Here is an 18,105-nt window from a genome sequence, read left to right on the forward strand (position 1 = left end):
AAGTTAGATTTGGTGAAAAGACCGAAACAATTAAGGGAAAGTCAATGGGAAGTTATTTTCAACATAAGGATTCTCTCTGAGATCGTAATACATTTTTATACTATAATGTATCATGAAAAATCACTCAATTTTAGAGCAAATCATTCATGTACTTCCTCTGAGAACTGCATTGTACAAAAGCTATCCAAATAATCTAAAACCACACAATCTCATTGCTGAAACTATTCTGAAAAAGAATGTAGTCATTCATGCTAAAAATGGATCTGTGATACAAGAAAACTTCTATAAGTAAGCAGTAAGCAAAATCCCTGAAATTAAAAAGCCACATACATTTTGAATACATGAGTTTTACCAAATGTCATTCTGTTTATTCTTGGGAGAATCTTGTGGCTATGATACTGAGGTTTTAGTAACATGTTCACTAACATTCTTTTTTTAAATAAAAAAATGCAATTAAAGCTTGATCAAAGGTGTCAGCATGTTATTAAAAAGCTGGAAACGTATAAAACAGAACAGACTAGATTTCATGAGCACGCAAAATACAGACTTAATTCATCTTATCTGTCTACACCTTTTCACAGAATTCTCACTCTCTCTCTTACACACACATCATAAGACAAGGTTTTATGCAAGTACCTTAAGTGAGCCTGTGCACACACACTCCTGTGTGCTCACACAAGTTCAGTGGGAGTGCTGAGCAAAGAACAACAGATTCTGATTTGGAAACAGATTCAAACCTTATGAAGCTCTCCTGAACTCCTGTAGGTTGAACATACCATTCAGAGTGCTTTGTCCACTACTGAGATTTAGTCACACTTAACCTTTAAAATTATAACCAATTAATAATTTTGTGCTTACAGTATTTGGTTTATTAGAAATAGTGTTTTTAGTAAAAGAAGTGGAATCTATTTCCAAGCAGTTGCTTTTAATGGAGTATGTTAGTACTTCAGAATATTTAGTGTGGACATTCTTATTGAACCATTGTAACGACTGGCCAGCAACTAAATATGAGGGGAAACTAACTACATTATACTTTAATTTTCTTGATCAAACTAATTTTCCTGATCAAGGTAAATTTATAAGAAACTTTGAGCTATAAAGATTACGTTTTATCCTGTTGTAAACCCTTCATGCTCTTTGTTCCATAAATCTTTATACCAATAATCCATCCTACTGAGAGAGATGTGTGTGAGAAGAAAAAAATCTGAATTTCTTTAAAATACCTGAATTATAACTTCAGATATGGAGTTATATGGAGAGATGAAAGAGACCATATGTGCTAGAACAGCGATTCTTAATGAAAATTTCAGACTTGCATGAAAGACTAACCTACTTCTCCCTCCCCCATTCAGATACTCCTGCTTCAAAGGGCCACCGGTAGGGAAACACTAACTCACACGCCCTTGAATGTAGTATCGTTCAGGTTAGGCAAACGTATGAAAGGCTGTGAACCATTGTTTTAGAACAGTACTTTGCAAATTATCTCGGGTAAAGAAATATTTTTCTTTAAATTTCCAATCCATTGTGGGCTAAAAATTTTGTAAAAAAAAAAAAAGTAAAAGTGAAATACCAGAAAAATGAAATGAAAATGTACAAAACACAAGTTCCAATTTTTATTATTAGATTCAACAGACATAAAATTGCTCTATCAAACTGCTATGCAAGTTTCTAAAACTCTCAATTTCTGAACTTATCTCCTTACAGACAGCTAATAAACAGCTCATGGGCCAGCACTCTCTGCATACTATACGCAGCTCTATTAGAGAATGTTGTAAACATTTTACTAAGAGAGAATGAGTAGTTCACTACTTAAATTTAGAGCTATAACTGGAGCCTGAAAAGTATACGGACTCTCATTCTTGAGTAGACGTATATATATTTCCTTATTTTCCATATTCAGTAAACCCTTTTTTCCCCTCAGATGCGGCAACATGAAATATTAGTTTAAAATATCAACATGGTCACGAATTCTAAATTTTACCTTACAATTTAGACAATGATAGAAAGAATTAAATGAATTAATCAATTATTTTGGTGAGGACCAACTACCACAGATAGTAAGGACTTAAGCCTTCTAAATCTCAAAATTCCGTAAGACTGTCTATGAAAATGAATTTTTATAGAATGGCGTCAGTGATGAATATATAATGTATTTGGAGGCTAACAACTGAAAGATAATACATAAAAAACATTATTTTCTGATGGATTCATCATAGTATTGTAGAGTAAGGGAGACAAAGATTTGTTCTCCAAATCAAACATCAGGATAATTTCCTGCTTTACTGAGGCTGAAGGAATCATGCATTTATTCAATCTACCAGGGTTGCCAAAAAAAGGCAAAAAAATGTATACACCTTTTAATGTACACATTTTTTTCTGGCACCCTCTGTATATTTGAAAGCCTACAATGTGCCAGAAAATAGAAATGCAATGGAGAACAAAATACTGTTCTGCCCTCAAGGAACTTGTTATCCAATTAAGTCTTGTTATCCAATTAAAGATAAATAAAAGGCAATATAAAACCAGGACTGCACAGTATAAGCATATAAAGAAGCTTGAGACCACAACACTCTATCACTCTGCCTGGTTACTTCTTCAGGGACTTAAAGCTGTGAGTCTTCGCTAGAGGAAAGACTGGTAGGAGAGCTGATGGCTTGCTACTTGAATTTCATAGCTATGTCAGCCATTTTGACTGCTGACCCAAATACGAAGAAGGCATTATCAAAAGCCTCTGAGGATTCAGAGTCCTCAGCTTCCACCGTTACTTCTTCCACAATATTGCTACTCTCTATATAAGGCTGCCCATCTCTTTCATTAGTCTAATGTCATTACCGCCTAGGTGTGACGGAACCAAGATTCACCAACCAAAGAGGTACAGTCAACGATTCTATTTCTGATGTATGATATGCCATTCTTTTATTATGAAATACTTGCAAGATGGGTTTCTAGTCAATACTACAGTGTAAAAAAGGCATATGAGGGTGGCCCGATGGCTCAATTGGTTAGAATGTGAGCTCTGCCTGTTCGATGCCCACATGGGCCAGAGAGCTGCACCCTCCCCAACTAGATTGAAGACAATGAGCTGCCGCTGAGCTTCCTGAGGGGTGGCCGGATGGCTCAGCTTGTTAGAGTGCAAGTTCTGAACAACAGGGTTGTCGGTTCAATTCCCACATGGGATGGTGGGCTGCGCCCCCTGCAACTAAAGACTGAAAACAGCGACTGGACTTGGAGCTGAGCTGCGCCCTCCACAACTAGACTGAAGGACAACCACTTGGAGCTGATGGGCCCTGGAGAAACACACTGTTCCGCAATATTCCCCAATTAAAAAAAAAAGGAAAATGAAAACACAATTCAAAATAAAATTCCGTGGTTAATTTTCACATAGAAAAAGTGTGTTTTTCAGTTATTACTTCCTTCCTCCCCCTGCAACAAAACTCCATTTTAAAATAGATCTACTGAGACTCCGGTCAAAATATGAATATTCATTAACTTTAGGACAGATGGACTAATGTAACTAAATCAATAGCTGTTGACGTAATTCAGCACTCTACACTGCCCTAGGTATCTGCAGATAGATAAATCATTTGTGTAAAGGAGTGAAATACACATTGTTAGGCCAGATTTCCTTTTAGAAACATAGAACCTTAAGTTACTCAGGAAACATGTCATTTTATTACCCACCCCCCATTTCCTGTCATGCCAATACCAGGCAAAATAATTGCAAAAATATACAGAGAACATAAAAACTGCATTTCTTTTATGCTTCCTATAATCTACTATACAACTGCAGCTTAATAAATGTTTCAACAGAGTCAACCACTGTTAGTAGAGAAAGGGTAATAACACTGATATTAGAATCACACATACCTGGGTTCAAGTCACTATTCTTCGTTTATCACTTGTATGCCCTTGGGCAGCTTACTTAACCACACCAGCTTTAGTTTTCCCCGGGTAAGAAATCCCATCTTAGCTCAGAAGGAAATAACTTTTTTTTTAATGAAAAAATATCAGAACAGATGATTTTTCAGGAAAGAATTAACTTTATCTGATAGGGAAGAATGTTTTCTACTTCCAATTACTTACTAAAATTTTATTTGGAAATTAGCACACTGCTAAACTAGAAAAAAAATCAACATAACATCATTTTTTACATTCATTTTAGGATATAAATTAGCAAGCTATGAAAATAAGTATTATTTCTGGGTATTAAAAAAGCTTAAATATTAAATACTAATGCTCTCAAAATAAAGATGAATTTCAGTTGTTCAATTTGTCATAGCTCCTCAAATTGAAAACGCACATGCATATACAAGAATTTTTAACTTATTAGTGTTTTCTTTTTTAAACTAGCAATATGAAAAATAAATAGCCTTGCCCCAAAGTAAAAACAGACTTGTCTGGTAAAATGGAGGAAATTCTGGTGCCACTTTGCCAAAAATTAAAGCTATCTACCAAATGGTTCCGACTGTAAACAGATGGATGCTATCAATTGAATATCTTGCACGAATTTCTCAAGGTCATGAGAAATGTAGTAAGGCTTAGCAATGCAGTAATAAAAATGCAACACAGAAGTTGCCACTGATAATTTAGCAAGGAAACTTAAGACTGAAACGCAGTTCTGAGCTAAAATAGCAGGAAACTTTAAAAACAAAACAAAAAAACCCACTAAAACTACGATTCAGACCTAAACATACCTGTCATTTCCTTATAACGTAATACAGCTTTTATTTTCTATTTCTGTGCTTTTCAACTATAAAAACTTCAATTTTAGAAGGAAAAAAAAAAAGCTTCAGCCCTAACATTTTTCCAGTTAAGACATCCAAAGGTAACGTCCACGTTTTGCTTAGCCTCTCAGATTGATTTATTTTACAGTATTCACTTGATTCTGAAATTTTGTTTACTGTAAATTGCACCAATGATTTAATGATAGCTTAAAATTCTTCAAAAGTAAAATGCACTCGAACATCAGAAATGTTAAAAATGATAAATATACACCTTAGAACAGAGCAAATATGCTAACACTATTATCTATTAATCAACTATTGAATTTCTGTAGTTAAAGCAAGGTGCCGTGCGTGTGTGTGTGTGTGTGTCTGTGTATACTGTATGTTCTGCAGTTTTGTGCTCATATCTTCATATTTAATTGCTGGGATTCTACAAAATACACCAAAGCACTAATCACTGGGTTTTAATTGGAATATATCTTACTGTTTTCCCATTTATTTATAACAGTTCATTAATATATTAAAATAATACACTGTTTTACATATTCATAAGATAAAATGCTTTCATAATTCCTACAATATAGCTCTCCAAACCTTCATACCTACTGTTAAGAAACACATTACCAAGAACTTAAAGACATATAAATTACATTATTCTGAGTTTTACAAGTCTACCAAATGCAGCTGTGCTGATTGTGTCAGGCCAAAAGGGCAGGGTCTAGGGGCTGAAATCCAGTTTGCCTTTACCAGTGAAGCTTGGAAGGAATGCATTTTTAGAATTTGTACAAAGGTCTTGCTAGTCCACAAGCATTTGTTAGGCAGAGGGGGAAAAAAAGAGTCCACTATCCAAAAGTTTACAACATATTGTTCTTAGGTCATTCATTATAAATTGCCTTAAAAGTCAGCTATAGAAACATTCCCCTTATTCTAACAGCCTTAACCCTTTTGCCGAGATGGTCGGATATGTCCGAATGAATATTTCCATCTGCTGACTGTGGATGGAAACTTCCAGAAAGAAAATTTAGGAACGCCAGATGTACATTTTTCTATATTTTTGTTTTTCAAGAATGAGTAATAGGAAATTTTTATACATAAAAATGTCATTTATATACAAAGCAGCTCAAGTTGTTATTATTAAATGCATAAAATAGTCAAAATATCAGCTTTTTGGTTTTTGTGGATTTCTGAAAAAAAACTTGAAATCAATTAATGCAGTGAAAGAGTTAAAAAGGGAAAGCATGACTTTTATGAAGCTCCCAGGTCCCCAAAAGTGTCTTTCTCCTTCTTTTCCATTCCAGTACAGGTAATATCAAAGCAAAGCTTATGAGAATCTGGAATCAAGAAACATGCCATTGAGGAAAAGAATGAGGCCCCTGGTGTAATTAGTAAGGACATAAAAGAGACCACTAAAGATAAAAGAAGCTGAAGCAATCACTTTACCAATCACTGGTATTTAATCAAATTATTTAGAGCATTCTATGATAGACTATATAAAAGAAAGTACTTTCTATAAAGCACCTTGACTGCAGTTCAACCTTTTAAAAGTTTTTATTATAGAAATTTTCAAATATACAAAAAAGCATAGAGAACAGTAAAATGTATCCTCTTGTACCTTTTACTCCAATTCAATAAATTATAAACGTTTGCCAATCTTGTTTTGTCTCTCTCTCCTCAACTTTTTTTGGGGGGAGTACATTTCATTTCATCTGAAAATACTTCAATATGAAACTCCATAGATGAGGTCTTTATATTACCACACAGTCATAAATATACGTAAGAAAGTCCACAATTAATTCCTTAATATCGTTTAATACCAAGTATATGATTCCATTTCCCTGATTATCTCAAAGTGTCTTTTTACAGTTGTTTTGTTCACATCAGGATCCAAAGTTCACACATTGCATTTGGTTGACTGACATGCTTTTTATCTGTAACAGCTTTCGCTCCCTTTCCATCACTCCTCCACTCCATGCTATTTATTTATTGAAGGATCCAGTTATTCAATAAAATTTTCCACATTCTGGATTTGGTTGATTGCTTCTTGTAGTGTAAAACAGCATATTATACAGTTTAATCATTGGCTATGGAGTATGAAGATGGGAAAACAGTTGTCGTTTATAACCAAAATGTTTCAGACAAGTTATACTGAAAATCCTTTAAAAAAAAAAAATCTATCAGAGGATGCTATCAGGTGAACTTAGATATCAAATCCACTTATTTTTTATAAAACTATCCATCTTACTACCTTATACAATGTTTTGGCTCACTATCAGAATGCCAAAGTAAAATGGATAGTATTCAAAAACCAAATAATATGAAAGGTATATTTAAAAGAAGGGTAATAATTCCCTGCGATCAGCAATACAATGGAATTCACTTATTTTGGTTTAGGGCAAAAAACTAGAAGTTTTTTTGAAAAGTATTAAAAAAGTGCTTTGTACTTTGAAACATGTTCCTAAGGGGAAAAAAAAAAGCTTTTGAAGTTTCTTGGTCAAACATTATTCTAATTTAAGCCTATAAGAGACTGAATAGCACATAGAATTAATGGATCAGCCGAGGAAGTGAAATGTCCATGTGTAATGTAATGGTTGCAAGCACAGATTAACATTCTGCAAGAACTACTGACATTTAAGGAAAATTCTGCTGTGCCTTATCCCCTTGGTGAACTTCTGCTCATCCTTCAAAGCCCAGTGCAGGTGGGAAAGTTCTTCCCATGTATGTGGGATTAACCACTTTTACCTTTCTGAGCTATGGTCCCTCAACTCCAGCTGTGTATGAGAATACGCTGAAAAACTTTTAAAAACTATTGATGCAATTAAATCCGAATCCCTGAGAATGGGCAAAGATATTTTTTAAAATGATCTCTAGATCATTCCAACATGCAGCTGATTGAAGCATCACTGTTCTATTAGGTACATTTCATTTGTCTTTACCACAGTATGTTTTTAATTTTTGTTTATATTTCTGTCTCTTTTTTTTTCACTCTAGAAGATTTTCGGTTCGGTATGTATTTACTGAGTACAAGATATGTATGACATCATTATTCCAGGTGCTGAAAATACAAAGACCACTTTGTATGCCTGTCCTCCAGAACCTTACAGCCTAATTGGGAAAGATAATATGTAAACAAAACAGCAAAATTAAGTGAAATAGGTGCTGCTAATTAATAGTCTGTATATGGGGTGTAGGGACATAAAGAACTAATCTATTCGATTTGGGTATGGGGTTGAATCAGAAAAAGTTTCAGAGAAGGTGACTCCTTGAAGGAAAGACTTAATCTAAATTATTTTTGCATTTTTACCACCTGGCACCCTTCTATAAAAACTTAGTAATAGCCAGCCTCAAAGTTGGTATAGTCAGAGCTCCTTGACTCAACTGGCTTTTACTTCTACCCCATTTCAGAAACCCACTCCCAAGGTTGTACGCTGTCTCATGTTAACACTGGAACTTCTGAACTTCTGTTAACACTGGAACCCACTCTGAAACCATTAACTCCAACATTCAACTGTCTGATCAGTCTTTAATCCTTCTACTCCTTCTACTCCTTTCACAACTACTTTACCTCATCAAGTCCTCTAGTCTCTTAGCATTTCCATTTTACCTCCGTTCATCATTTCCTTTGCTGTATTTTTATCTTTTTTTTATTTTGCTGTATATTTTTACTGTTGCATTTATCATACAGCATTATAATTTATATGAAAATTTGTTTCCTTAATTAGATCATAACATTCCTTAGAACAGTTACTGGGCTCTTTTCATCAGTCCTACTCTGTTCCTCAGGGAGTGGACTTAACACCCAGAACAGGGCCTGACTCATAAATGCTCAGTAAATGTTTGGTGAAGGAATGGATAGTGTTCTTGTTATTTTCACCACTATGCCTGAGCTCTCCAAAGACGGAAACTGTATCTTACCTGCATATTTCCTATAATTCCTAGGAGAGGGCCTCACACATATAAGAGCCTCAGGGAGCATTTATTGAATTGTAAAGGGTTGAAATGTATTAAAACCTGTATAAGATATATAAAAATATGTTCCCTGCTCTTTTTTGGTATTACGATTTTAACAATCATTTAAGATAAGCAAATGGTTGTGAGACAAATGTAAAAACTGTTCATCATAGCAGAGACAAAATGAAATAAATGGAAAACACTGGATAGAAGTCAGGAGGCCTACACTTCAGTCTTGGTTTTGCCACTCTGTGATTTACAAATAATCGTCTCTGTAAGCCTTAGTTTCCTCATTTTTTAAAATGAGGCTTGACCAGAATTCCATTCTTGATCACCTGAGGTTCCCAAACATGCTATGCCTCTTAAAAATTTTTTTATTATAAAAGGATAAACTCTCAATATAAACAAAAATTGTATATGCCCTTCTGAATTGTTTAAATAAAGGAAAATTCCCACTCTCCACCTTATTTTCAAAACTCTCCAGAGATATCCACTATCAATAGTTCCTTCTATATCTTTAAGACGTTCTTCATGCATAAGCAAGTACAGTGCCAAGACTCTTGATTTTATTTACCCACTAGACAGACCCTTAAGTTCTAATGAAACTCTGACACAATGAAAGAACTATAAATACTTTGATAGCAAAAATACAATTATCTATTCAAAACGCCAACAGTAGAAAAAAAATAGAACATAGAAATAATTATTTAAAACTTCATGTGTCTCCCCCCCACCCCCAACTTGTTTATACATTGTAAGTAAAAGGTATATAACAAGAAAAGAAACTTAAGGTGGTAAGCATCTTTACAGTAAGAAATGTGGGAGGCATGGGAGTTGTGGGGAAAGGATTGATAATCATACCAATATTACAATCACAGAAAAATGTAGAAAGGCCCCCCAAAAAACAGTCACAGAATTCTAAATATTAAAATAGCAAACACAATTCTGAAATACACTATGAGCTTAAGGATAGAGTCAACTGTAGAAAAGGAATTAGCTGTTTTCCTCTACTAACTCCAGTCCAGAAACAAATGTAGATTAAGATATGTCCTTGATTTTCTTTTGAAGATCTATGTGTAATGAGGGCATCCGCATATTATGAGGCTGAAGATGAAATAATTATTTTTCTAACCAGTTCCCTCTAATGGTGGAGAAAATATTTCACAGGATACCAGTCATCATAAGAAATTTTTTTTAAAAGAAAAAGTAGTTCATTGGGAAAGTAGGAAACTAGTTTCCTGAGAGTATGGGGGGGAAATGTGATGTAATGGCTGGATAGTTAACTTCCCTTTCATCTAGTACCAGAGAGTATTTAAACATTAAGGAATGTGTTAGAGAGCCAAGCTTTCTGTATCCACCTAAACAGCATATATTTCACCTAGATATGTCCCCTGTTTTATTTTACCCCTATAGTATTAAACGATAGCATTCTGGACTGTAAAGAATGCTTACAGGTAAGATAGTGGCCTGGGCAAGGATCCTGTTCTGCACGGCTACCACATTATGGAAATAAGCCCACTTTTAAAAACAGAATACAAATACAATTCCATAACATATAAGTCACAAGCCTCACAATACTTAACTATAAATTACCTAATGACAATTACAGCAGTAAAAAAAATTAACACAGTCTTTACCTGGTATTTTTACAACCTAAATACAGTATAATAAATAAAAACTAAAACTGCAATTTACAATTTGGAGGAAAAAAGTGATAAATTATTTTCATTCCATAACGTAATTTTAACACTGTGGTACACAGTGTAAAGTTTGTCAAATTGAAAATAGTTAATTCCTTGGGTACTAGTCTAGTCAGGGGACCACTTCTTAAATTATATAAATGTCTAACCACTATACTGTACACCTTAAATTAATATACAATATCGAATGTCAAAATAAATAAATTGTAAAAAAAAATTAAAACCAAAAAAAAAAGTTGGTTAAGTCCAGGAACCAATCTATAATACCTCCATTAAAAAATGTTTAGTCGAGGATAAGTGAATTCTAGAGGACTATAAACTTTACCAAATCTACTTTATCTCCAGACATTAAAAAATACAAACAGAAACAAGGAACTAAAATCATTCTGGTTTCCTGCGCCCTTTAAGTTAGGAGGAACAGTATTTCCTGACACCGGAAAATCGCTTTCACAAGTCAGTGGCTGAAGCTATGGTTCTCAAATTTGGGTAGAATATCATTTTTAGGAGTCTTTAAGATTCTTATGAGAATTTTCATTAGCAGACATACATCTACATTAGCTAGAAAACAGAGCCAAATATAAAGACTGCAAAACTAAACATATAAAGCAGTACAGCATTTCTCAAACTTTTCTACTTTAGAGTCCAAAAAATGTTATGATCTCTCCACTTTATTCATCTCTCTCTTCCATCTCCTCTTCCTAGTAAATCCAATGAAAACTTCCAAGCCAGCTGACACAAACTGGTTCAGGAAATTAAAGTCTGCAGTGGTCCATCTAAGTCAGAAGTGACTTGTGTGTTACTTTCTGACTACAAAGGCTCAATACTCAATACATACCATTTATAGTTCAAAGTAAAAATATCATGTAGGAAACAGGCCCTAAAAGCCTCTTTAGAATTTCTCCATTCAACAGGACAGCACACTAGATCTACCCAGACTCACCCAGAATGAACTTAGCTGCATGAACCATTCTTCGTAAAATACAAATTTTTAAAAAGAATTTTGTGATACAGTATCTGAAGTCTTTGTAGAAAAGCCAGTAACTAAGATATGATCAATAACTACTTGTAAGTGGCCTTCAAAGCTGACTGTACTAATTAGAGCCCCAAAGCTAGCTCTGCACTAAATTTTACAATTTAGGATTCTGTGCCAAAAAACTATTAAATTATTTGCCGTTCATCCTTAACGAAAACACTCATTTGAGTTCTAAGGAGACAAAAATGATCAAGTAAAATTAGACATCTACTTTTCTTCTTGCCACATACCTTCCCACATGCCAAATGACTATTGCAGAGAGCCACTATGCTAATCATTCTTCCAAAGGATTCCTAAGGATCTCAAAAAGAGGTACATTGGTTCCTGATGATTATTGTATAATAGAAAAATGATCTCCCAGAAGACAGTCATCCTCCATAAATAAGCCAGCAATAAAAGTATCCTGTCATCTGTGTTTCTACTTACCCTCTGTAACATCCTGGGGGTTAGAAGTCCTGTCACTGGCTGGATCCAGTGCAACAGTGGCCAGTGAAGTGGTGGCTCCAGACATCTCACTCATTGGCTCACTACGGCTTGTTTCAGGCACACTTTCCCGGGAGCTAAACCTTACCCGGGAACTGGATCGGGAGCTGAGGTCCGGGCTGGTGTCTGACATCCCTGGAATATCATCGATCTTTGTTGGTGTCACCATGAACCGAACAGAAGCCATCTTGGTGGTGGTTTCTGGAGGATGCATTTTTCTTTTCCTTTATAAGGGCAAAGAAAAACCCCGCAAAATCTTTCCTCCTACGCTAGCTGCTTTTGATCGCAAAAATAGAAAACTTAAAAAAAACTTAATTATCTTGATTTACACCACACAAACAGCCCCAAATAAGAATCCTTATATTCAGAATTCAAGCAGTGTCCTAGAGAGTGCACTACCAGTAGCTGAAAAATATTTAAGAAAAAACAAAACAAAACGGTGCCTATCTCCTGTAACTTCGTTCCTTCAGAATGAAGAGCTTTCTAGCTATCTCTCCTGATCCAGGGCCGCGGGCTCAGTGCCATGGTCTTACGAGTTCGCCTTTCTCCTCTCGACCCCCCGGTTTCGGCCGAGGTAGTTAGTCCTTTATCTAGTAAATGTCCCACGGTTCTAGTTGAGCAAAGTGCGCGCGGGCCCACCCTTATCATGCAAATATAGCGCAGATCAGATTGCGAAACGGTGTACACCCGGCCACCTGTTGTATATCAGGTGAATACCTCACAGGTCTGGCTGGGAGGTGTGTGTACAGCCACCCGAGGTTTTTGAGGCCGATAATCCACTTTGATCTTGTGGGAGAGGTGCGCATGCATAACGAGAAAAATATCCCACACTAATGTACGGAGAATGAGGACAGAAGGGTGAGCAGAGGAGGATACAGGGGCAGAGCAGATTCCTGTCTCCGAGAGGTCTACGGGGGTGGCCCGCCCGCCTGGTTTTCTGGCAGAAAGGTCCCTGGGATCTGGGAGGAGGCGGCTAGCGGATCGCGACAACTCGGACTGCAGTTCAGGGTCGTGGCAGGTCGTTGCTACTCCACTGAAGCCACGATCCGCTTTCTGGGTTTCTCCTGCGTTTGACAGGACCGGTCAACCCTTTGACCGGAGACGCTTTCTCCCCTACCAGGTCGCTGGTACTGGTTAGCCCCTCGAGGTTCTTCCTTCGGGTCCTAGCAGAAGAGGAGACGGCCTCGCGGGCTGGCCCTGGCTGATTAGGAGTGGGCGGCGCGGCTGAGGGACGGACTTCGCAGGTGCGGGATCCCGGCGCCAGCTGATGCGGGGTGCGCGCGCAGCTGTTGTTTACAAGCTGGTAACTGTTTCCGAGCCGCAGCAAGCGCAGGCGGGCTCTGGCTGCCGGGGAGGGCGCCCCTTCCCTGGCCAGACGCCAGAGTAGCCGTTACGTGACCTCGCCGTTCCCGGCCCCGGGCCCGGCGGGCTTTGCCCGCGCCGCCGCAGCCCCTCCCTTCCCTCCCGGCTTGTTCCTCATTCGAGGTTAACGGTCCGAAGAGAAGCGGTGTAGCGATCGGAGGGCGGCACCGTCCCGTGAGCGCCGGGAGCCCCGCCCAGCCTCTGCCGCCCGCTATCGGACGGAGAGGGATGCACGCATGCGCTCGCCTGAGTCGCAGCGGGACTGGGGGGCGAGGGGCGGGGCCTAACGTGGGAGGACCGGAGCACGATGGGAATTGTAGTTGGGTATAGAAGACTGAGCTATTAATACGTACACTAGAAAAAACAAATCCTTTTCCTTCTTGGTTCAGCCCTCTCGCACCAACTCTGGAGGCATCTCAGGGAGCAGGCAATGCCCCTTGCCTCAGAACCTCAAAAACCCTCTCTTCTTTAATAAAAGCATCTCCGAAAATACCATTCATAATTTCTTTAAAAATCACAAACCTCCCAATACCATATATCTAGGTATGACACTTATTGGAATTTTTATGTAGAGGTCTCTTCTAAAGCATTGTATCCTCAAGTTTATGCATTTTGCCCCCTTTTCCAGTCCTTAAAAAAATGCTGTCTTTCACAATGTATATTATATATCTATTAAATCACGTTGTACACCTTAAATATGTACCATTTTGTCAACTGTATCTCAATAAAGCTGGGGGGAAAAATCCTATGTTCACTTTCTACTCAGACTGAAAATTCCGTTAACGAAAATATCTTTAATTTTAGACCTAGAGAAAATACTTTCTCTTGACTCCATTCCCAGTGTTTTCCGTACTACTGCCACCAGAGTATTTTTCTTACCATGTTCATTTAATGCACAAATAGACATGTTCAATGAATTTTGGCTCCTCAGTGTTTCGTTTGAAAGTTATTTCCTATAGCTTTGATCATGACATTTAAATTTAACAATCTGGGCCCTGGCTTTGCCTGTGTCCTTCCTCTACACCAATGGAAATGTTTTAAGCATCATCCTTAGTAATAAAATCAGAACTGTGTTTAAGACCTGAACCAGGAAATTCCCTTTTATCAAATGACACACAAAGTCCACACTCTGGTTAAAAAGATCCACATAACAAAATGAGAAATAATCTCCACTTAAAATGTAAACCCCCTCAAAACTAGGTGCTTTATAATGCTTGTGCCTATTAATTCAGGCTCAGTTTGTTGTTGTTGTTTTTCTTACAGTGTAAGTTTACGGTAATTGCGTGGAGATATTAATTTCAGGAGAAAATAAGTTTCCATCCTAAAGAACTCAGACCCTCGCCCAATAAGGCTCCGTTTCCTACCTTGAGGCAGCAAGAAAGTCACCTCCCTGAGGGATGTTTTTTTCCTCAGGCAGGCCTGTTCATTCAAATCTCAAAGACTTTCCCCTTACAAAGAAATGCTGGCTTTCTACAACCAATTTTGCTTCATACACAGAGTGTTTTCATTAACTTATATATACTACCTAATACCTAATAGTATAACTCTTAAGACTCCCATTTCTGAGCACGTCTCAAATGTTAATACCTAGGGTACCAAGGAAAAATCCTTGGTATATTCAAACCAGTTTGCCTTTCTTTTCAAATTCAATTCAGAATATTTCCATGTTAGTCTTCTCATTTCAGTCTACACAGAATGTAGCATGGAACAAAGCTAATCTTTCTTTGGGGAGGAGGAGTAAATTATAAGGACAGAATTACTGTCAACATTAAAAAATACTGGTAGCAGATTTGATTAATTGATTTTGGTGCTTAAGAAACTTCCAGAGCAGATCCTTTTTCTTTTTCTTCTGAATTTTTATGAGTTTGACTCAAAACTGACAACAATGCCAGGAAACATCTGCTCAGCAGCTGCTTTTTCTAGCCATTTGCAGAATTTTTAATATTTCTTCAATCATTATCCCCTTAATGGGGCAAGAAAAGTCTTTAAAATCCCTCAGATCCAATGCTAAGAACCTGTAAGTGACTAGGCTAAGAAATAAAAAATTATTGACAGGAAACAAATATTTTGTTTCACCATTCCCATATGTTTAAGTAAATAATTGACTTGAAAATCATGTCTTCTATTAACTGTGACCCAAGTTTAGATATTTTTTCTTTTTTTCTCAGCAGTCAACAACTATCCTGAACTTCTCTGCTGGGATGGTCAGACATCAGATTCCAAGAGAAACATATCTATCCCTTTGCAGGGCCAGTCTGGATAAATCAAATTTGTGCTGAGATAAGTTACATCTGCTTCTGGAGTCTAGAATCTTGATGCAGTAGAAAAAGAAGATTGTAAAATTAGAACACAATCTCCACAAAGCAATTCTTAAATCTGTGGCATTAAGCAAACATTCAAATCCAATGTCAAAAGCCATGAATGAGATGATTGGGGACATGAGCGGATTAACTTGACAAGGTGAGGTAAAAGCAAGCTAGCATTTCTTGAATGCCAGCCAGTATACAATATTTTGCCTCATCATCCCTCTAATATAAAGCAATTGAATTAAAAATTTATGGTTGCCCTTTGACAGAAGCTCAAATCCTTAAAAATCTCCCAGGTTTCTTTTGTTATTAACCACCAACGATAGCTTGAAAAACAAAATCTCCACTTCAATCTCTCATACCTCATCTTTTAAATTCAGATCCACGTAGAGTTCCACATAGCAGCTAGCTCCCAGAGAGAATATAAAGTTAGGTGTATGTAAGACAATTCCTTGATGGAGAGAATTAAAAGACTGCGACTATTTCCAGAGGAGCAGTAAATATGCACAGAGGCATTCATATTCATAATGGTGGAACAACACTGTGGATATATATCCGCCACTGAACCCAATCTGTTATAGAGTTGGAAGAGAACTTAGAAATGAAGAAAAAATTGGGACTAAATAGGTTAAGTGACTTTCTTAAAGTTATGCAGAGAGGAGCGCATCTTGGTCTCCTGACTTCCAATTCACTGCTTTCCCTCTACAATATGGTTGCTATTATTTTCAAGCAACTCTTCCATTTTAAGTCAAAATGTCACTTCAAGGGGAATGATAACAGGGGTATTTTTCTGTAAATGCTGACAATTATGTAAATCTTTCTCAACCTTTCTTTCCCTTCCCCAACACCCTCCTGTCACTAATACAGCACTACTCCTGCTACAGCAACGACTTAGGATTTTCTTCCAAGTATTGTTGTGCCCCTGGGTACACTTCCCTCCCATCTCTCTTCGTTTTTTGTTTTTTTAAACCACGTCCTTCTTCCCACAACATACAAAATAAGAGCTCTTTCAAATCATTTTAATAACCAGACAGTATGTCAAAACAGGAAAAGAAGATTCAAACTTGTTCCCTTTAAGGTGTATGCTACCATGATTGCCTCGCACAAACATGATCAAAGGTAATGTTGACACCAGATTCCAAAAAGAAAGGGTGGTAACAAGGCATCAAGGCTCACAGATTGCAGCGCTTGGGTTCGGAAAGTCTCAGAGGGGTAGCAGGCGGCATGAAATTAAGGGACCCTCAGAGGACAGGGCGCGGTTGCTGGGTCATCAGCACCTTGAAACGTTTCTTGATGGTGATTCGGTGTCGAGAGTATTTGTCGTCTGGGGAGAACCGAGCAGGATGGGCCGAGCAGGTCTGTTGTCCCGTGGGGTCAAACTTCTGCTCCAGGAAGAGAGAACATAATCTCAGTACAGGTGTGGTGAGAAAACTCAATCACTGGCGTCATAAAGGAGATGGAGGCTGGGATGGGGAGGGGGACGCGCGGAAAATGATCATAAGGAAGACAGAAGACGCGACGGTCAAAGTAGCACTCATACACTCCAGCTACTACCTTACCACGCCTGGCTTCTGGGCTTTCCAACTCCCCCCACTCAGCTAGGCAACTCCGCGGCTGGTCTCAACCGCTCCACCCACCTCCACTTTTCGCCATGCCTATTTACATGTTTCCTTTTCTTACCTTCAGGGTATAGACCCGCTCTCCCTGTTCATTGAGGTAATACTGGAGAAACATGACCACGATGAAGACAGAAGCTCGAATTCCGTCAGCAGCTCAGTCTAACAGTCTCTCGTGTTTGCCAACTTCCTTCCTGTGTAGCCGGAAGTGTCTCTCTCAAGGTATGCTGGGAAATGTAGTTCATTTTAGGCTTTTTTCCAGCTGGGCAGAAGGGGGCGCACTAGTGCAGGACTTGGCCCAGTTGCAATCCAGTTGCAACCTTGTAGACTTTGGTGCCCAGTTGCAACTTTGTAGGCCTTCTAAAACACATGGAGGGTGCCCACTGTGTGCCAGACACTGCTAGGCGTTAGAGGGGGATAGGGATGGATATGAGTTGAACATTAGTGAATAGAATCCTGTCTTTATCGCAAGATGCACACCCATATCAGGGGCAGTGGATTTATAGTGCGTTGAGAAACAAAGAGCTCCAGGATTCAGAGCCCCTTTACCTTATGGAAGAGGGAAGGTTTTTCTTCCCTCCCCTCTTTTTCTATCCGGTTCTCCGGCCCTATTTCAAAATATTGGCGGTAAAGAGTGCATGATGGGTATTTAATATTCTGCACAGCAAAGAGAGCGTGAAGTTGTTTTATGAAACTGGTGAAGTATGTTTTAGTGATCGAACCAAGATTCAAACTCAGGTCTCTCTACCACAAACTCAGCGCTTATAGTGGTGAGTAGCTAATAATAGCATAATAAGATGTACCTTCTAGGGGTTATTTCGAATGTTTTAAAGAACGTGTAGAAATTCTCCTTATAGGACTCTAGTTTAAAGAAATGAAAACTGGAGCCCAGGTAATATTACAAAGATGACCTTTGCAGTATTATTTATAATG

At 37.8% G+C, this 18,105-nt stretch overlaps 2 protein-coding genes across 3 annotated transcripts in view; both read right to left on the bottom strand.

Moving 5' to 3' along the window:
* The window catches only part of SLC12A6 (solute carrier family 12 member 6), an 86,579-nt gene extending 73,108 nt beyond the window's left edge, over positions 1-13,471 (bottom strand). For both annotated transcript variants that reach the window (XM_033106988.1, XM_033106987.1), the window contains exon 1: positions 11,832-13,471. In XM_033106988.1, coding sequence (XP_032962879.1) covers positions 11,832-12,102 — 271 coding nt within the window. In that variant the 5' untranslated portion in view covers positions 12,103-13,471. The remainder of the gene's footprint in view (positions 1-11,831) is intronic.
* Positions 13,472-16,559: 3,088 nt separating this feature from the next.
* Positions 16,560-17,375, bottom strand: NOP10 (NOP10 ribonucleoprotein). Its single transcript, XM_033108710.1, has 2 exons — positions 17,237-17,375; positions 16,560-16,938 (listed from the first exon to the last, which is right to left on the bottom strand). Exons 1-2 carry the CDS (start codon positions 17,288-17,290, stop codon positions 16,798-16,800), a joined length of 195 nt encoding a protein of 64 aa, XP_032964601.1. The 5' UTR covers positions 17,291-17,375; the 3' UTR covers positions 16,560-16,797.
* Positions 17,376-18,105: the final 730 nt, after the last annotated feature.

The sequence above is a fragment of the Rhinolophus ferrumequinum genome, chromosome 6 (genome assembly GCF_004115265.2).
Source record: "Rhinolophus ferrumequinum isolate MPI-CBG mRhiFer1 chromosome 6, mRhiFer1_v1.p, whole genome shotgun sequence".
In the NCBI taxonomy this organism is placed as follows: domain Eukaryota; kingdom Metazoa; phylum Chordata; class Mammalia; order Chiroptera; family Rhinolophidae; genus Rhinolophus; species Rhinolophus ferrumequinum.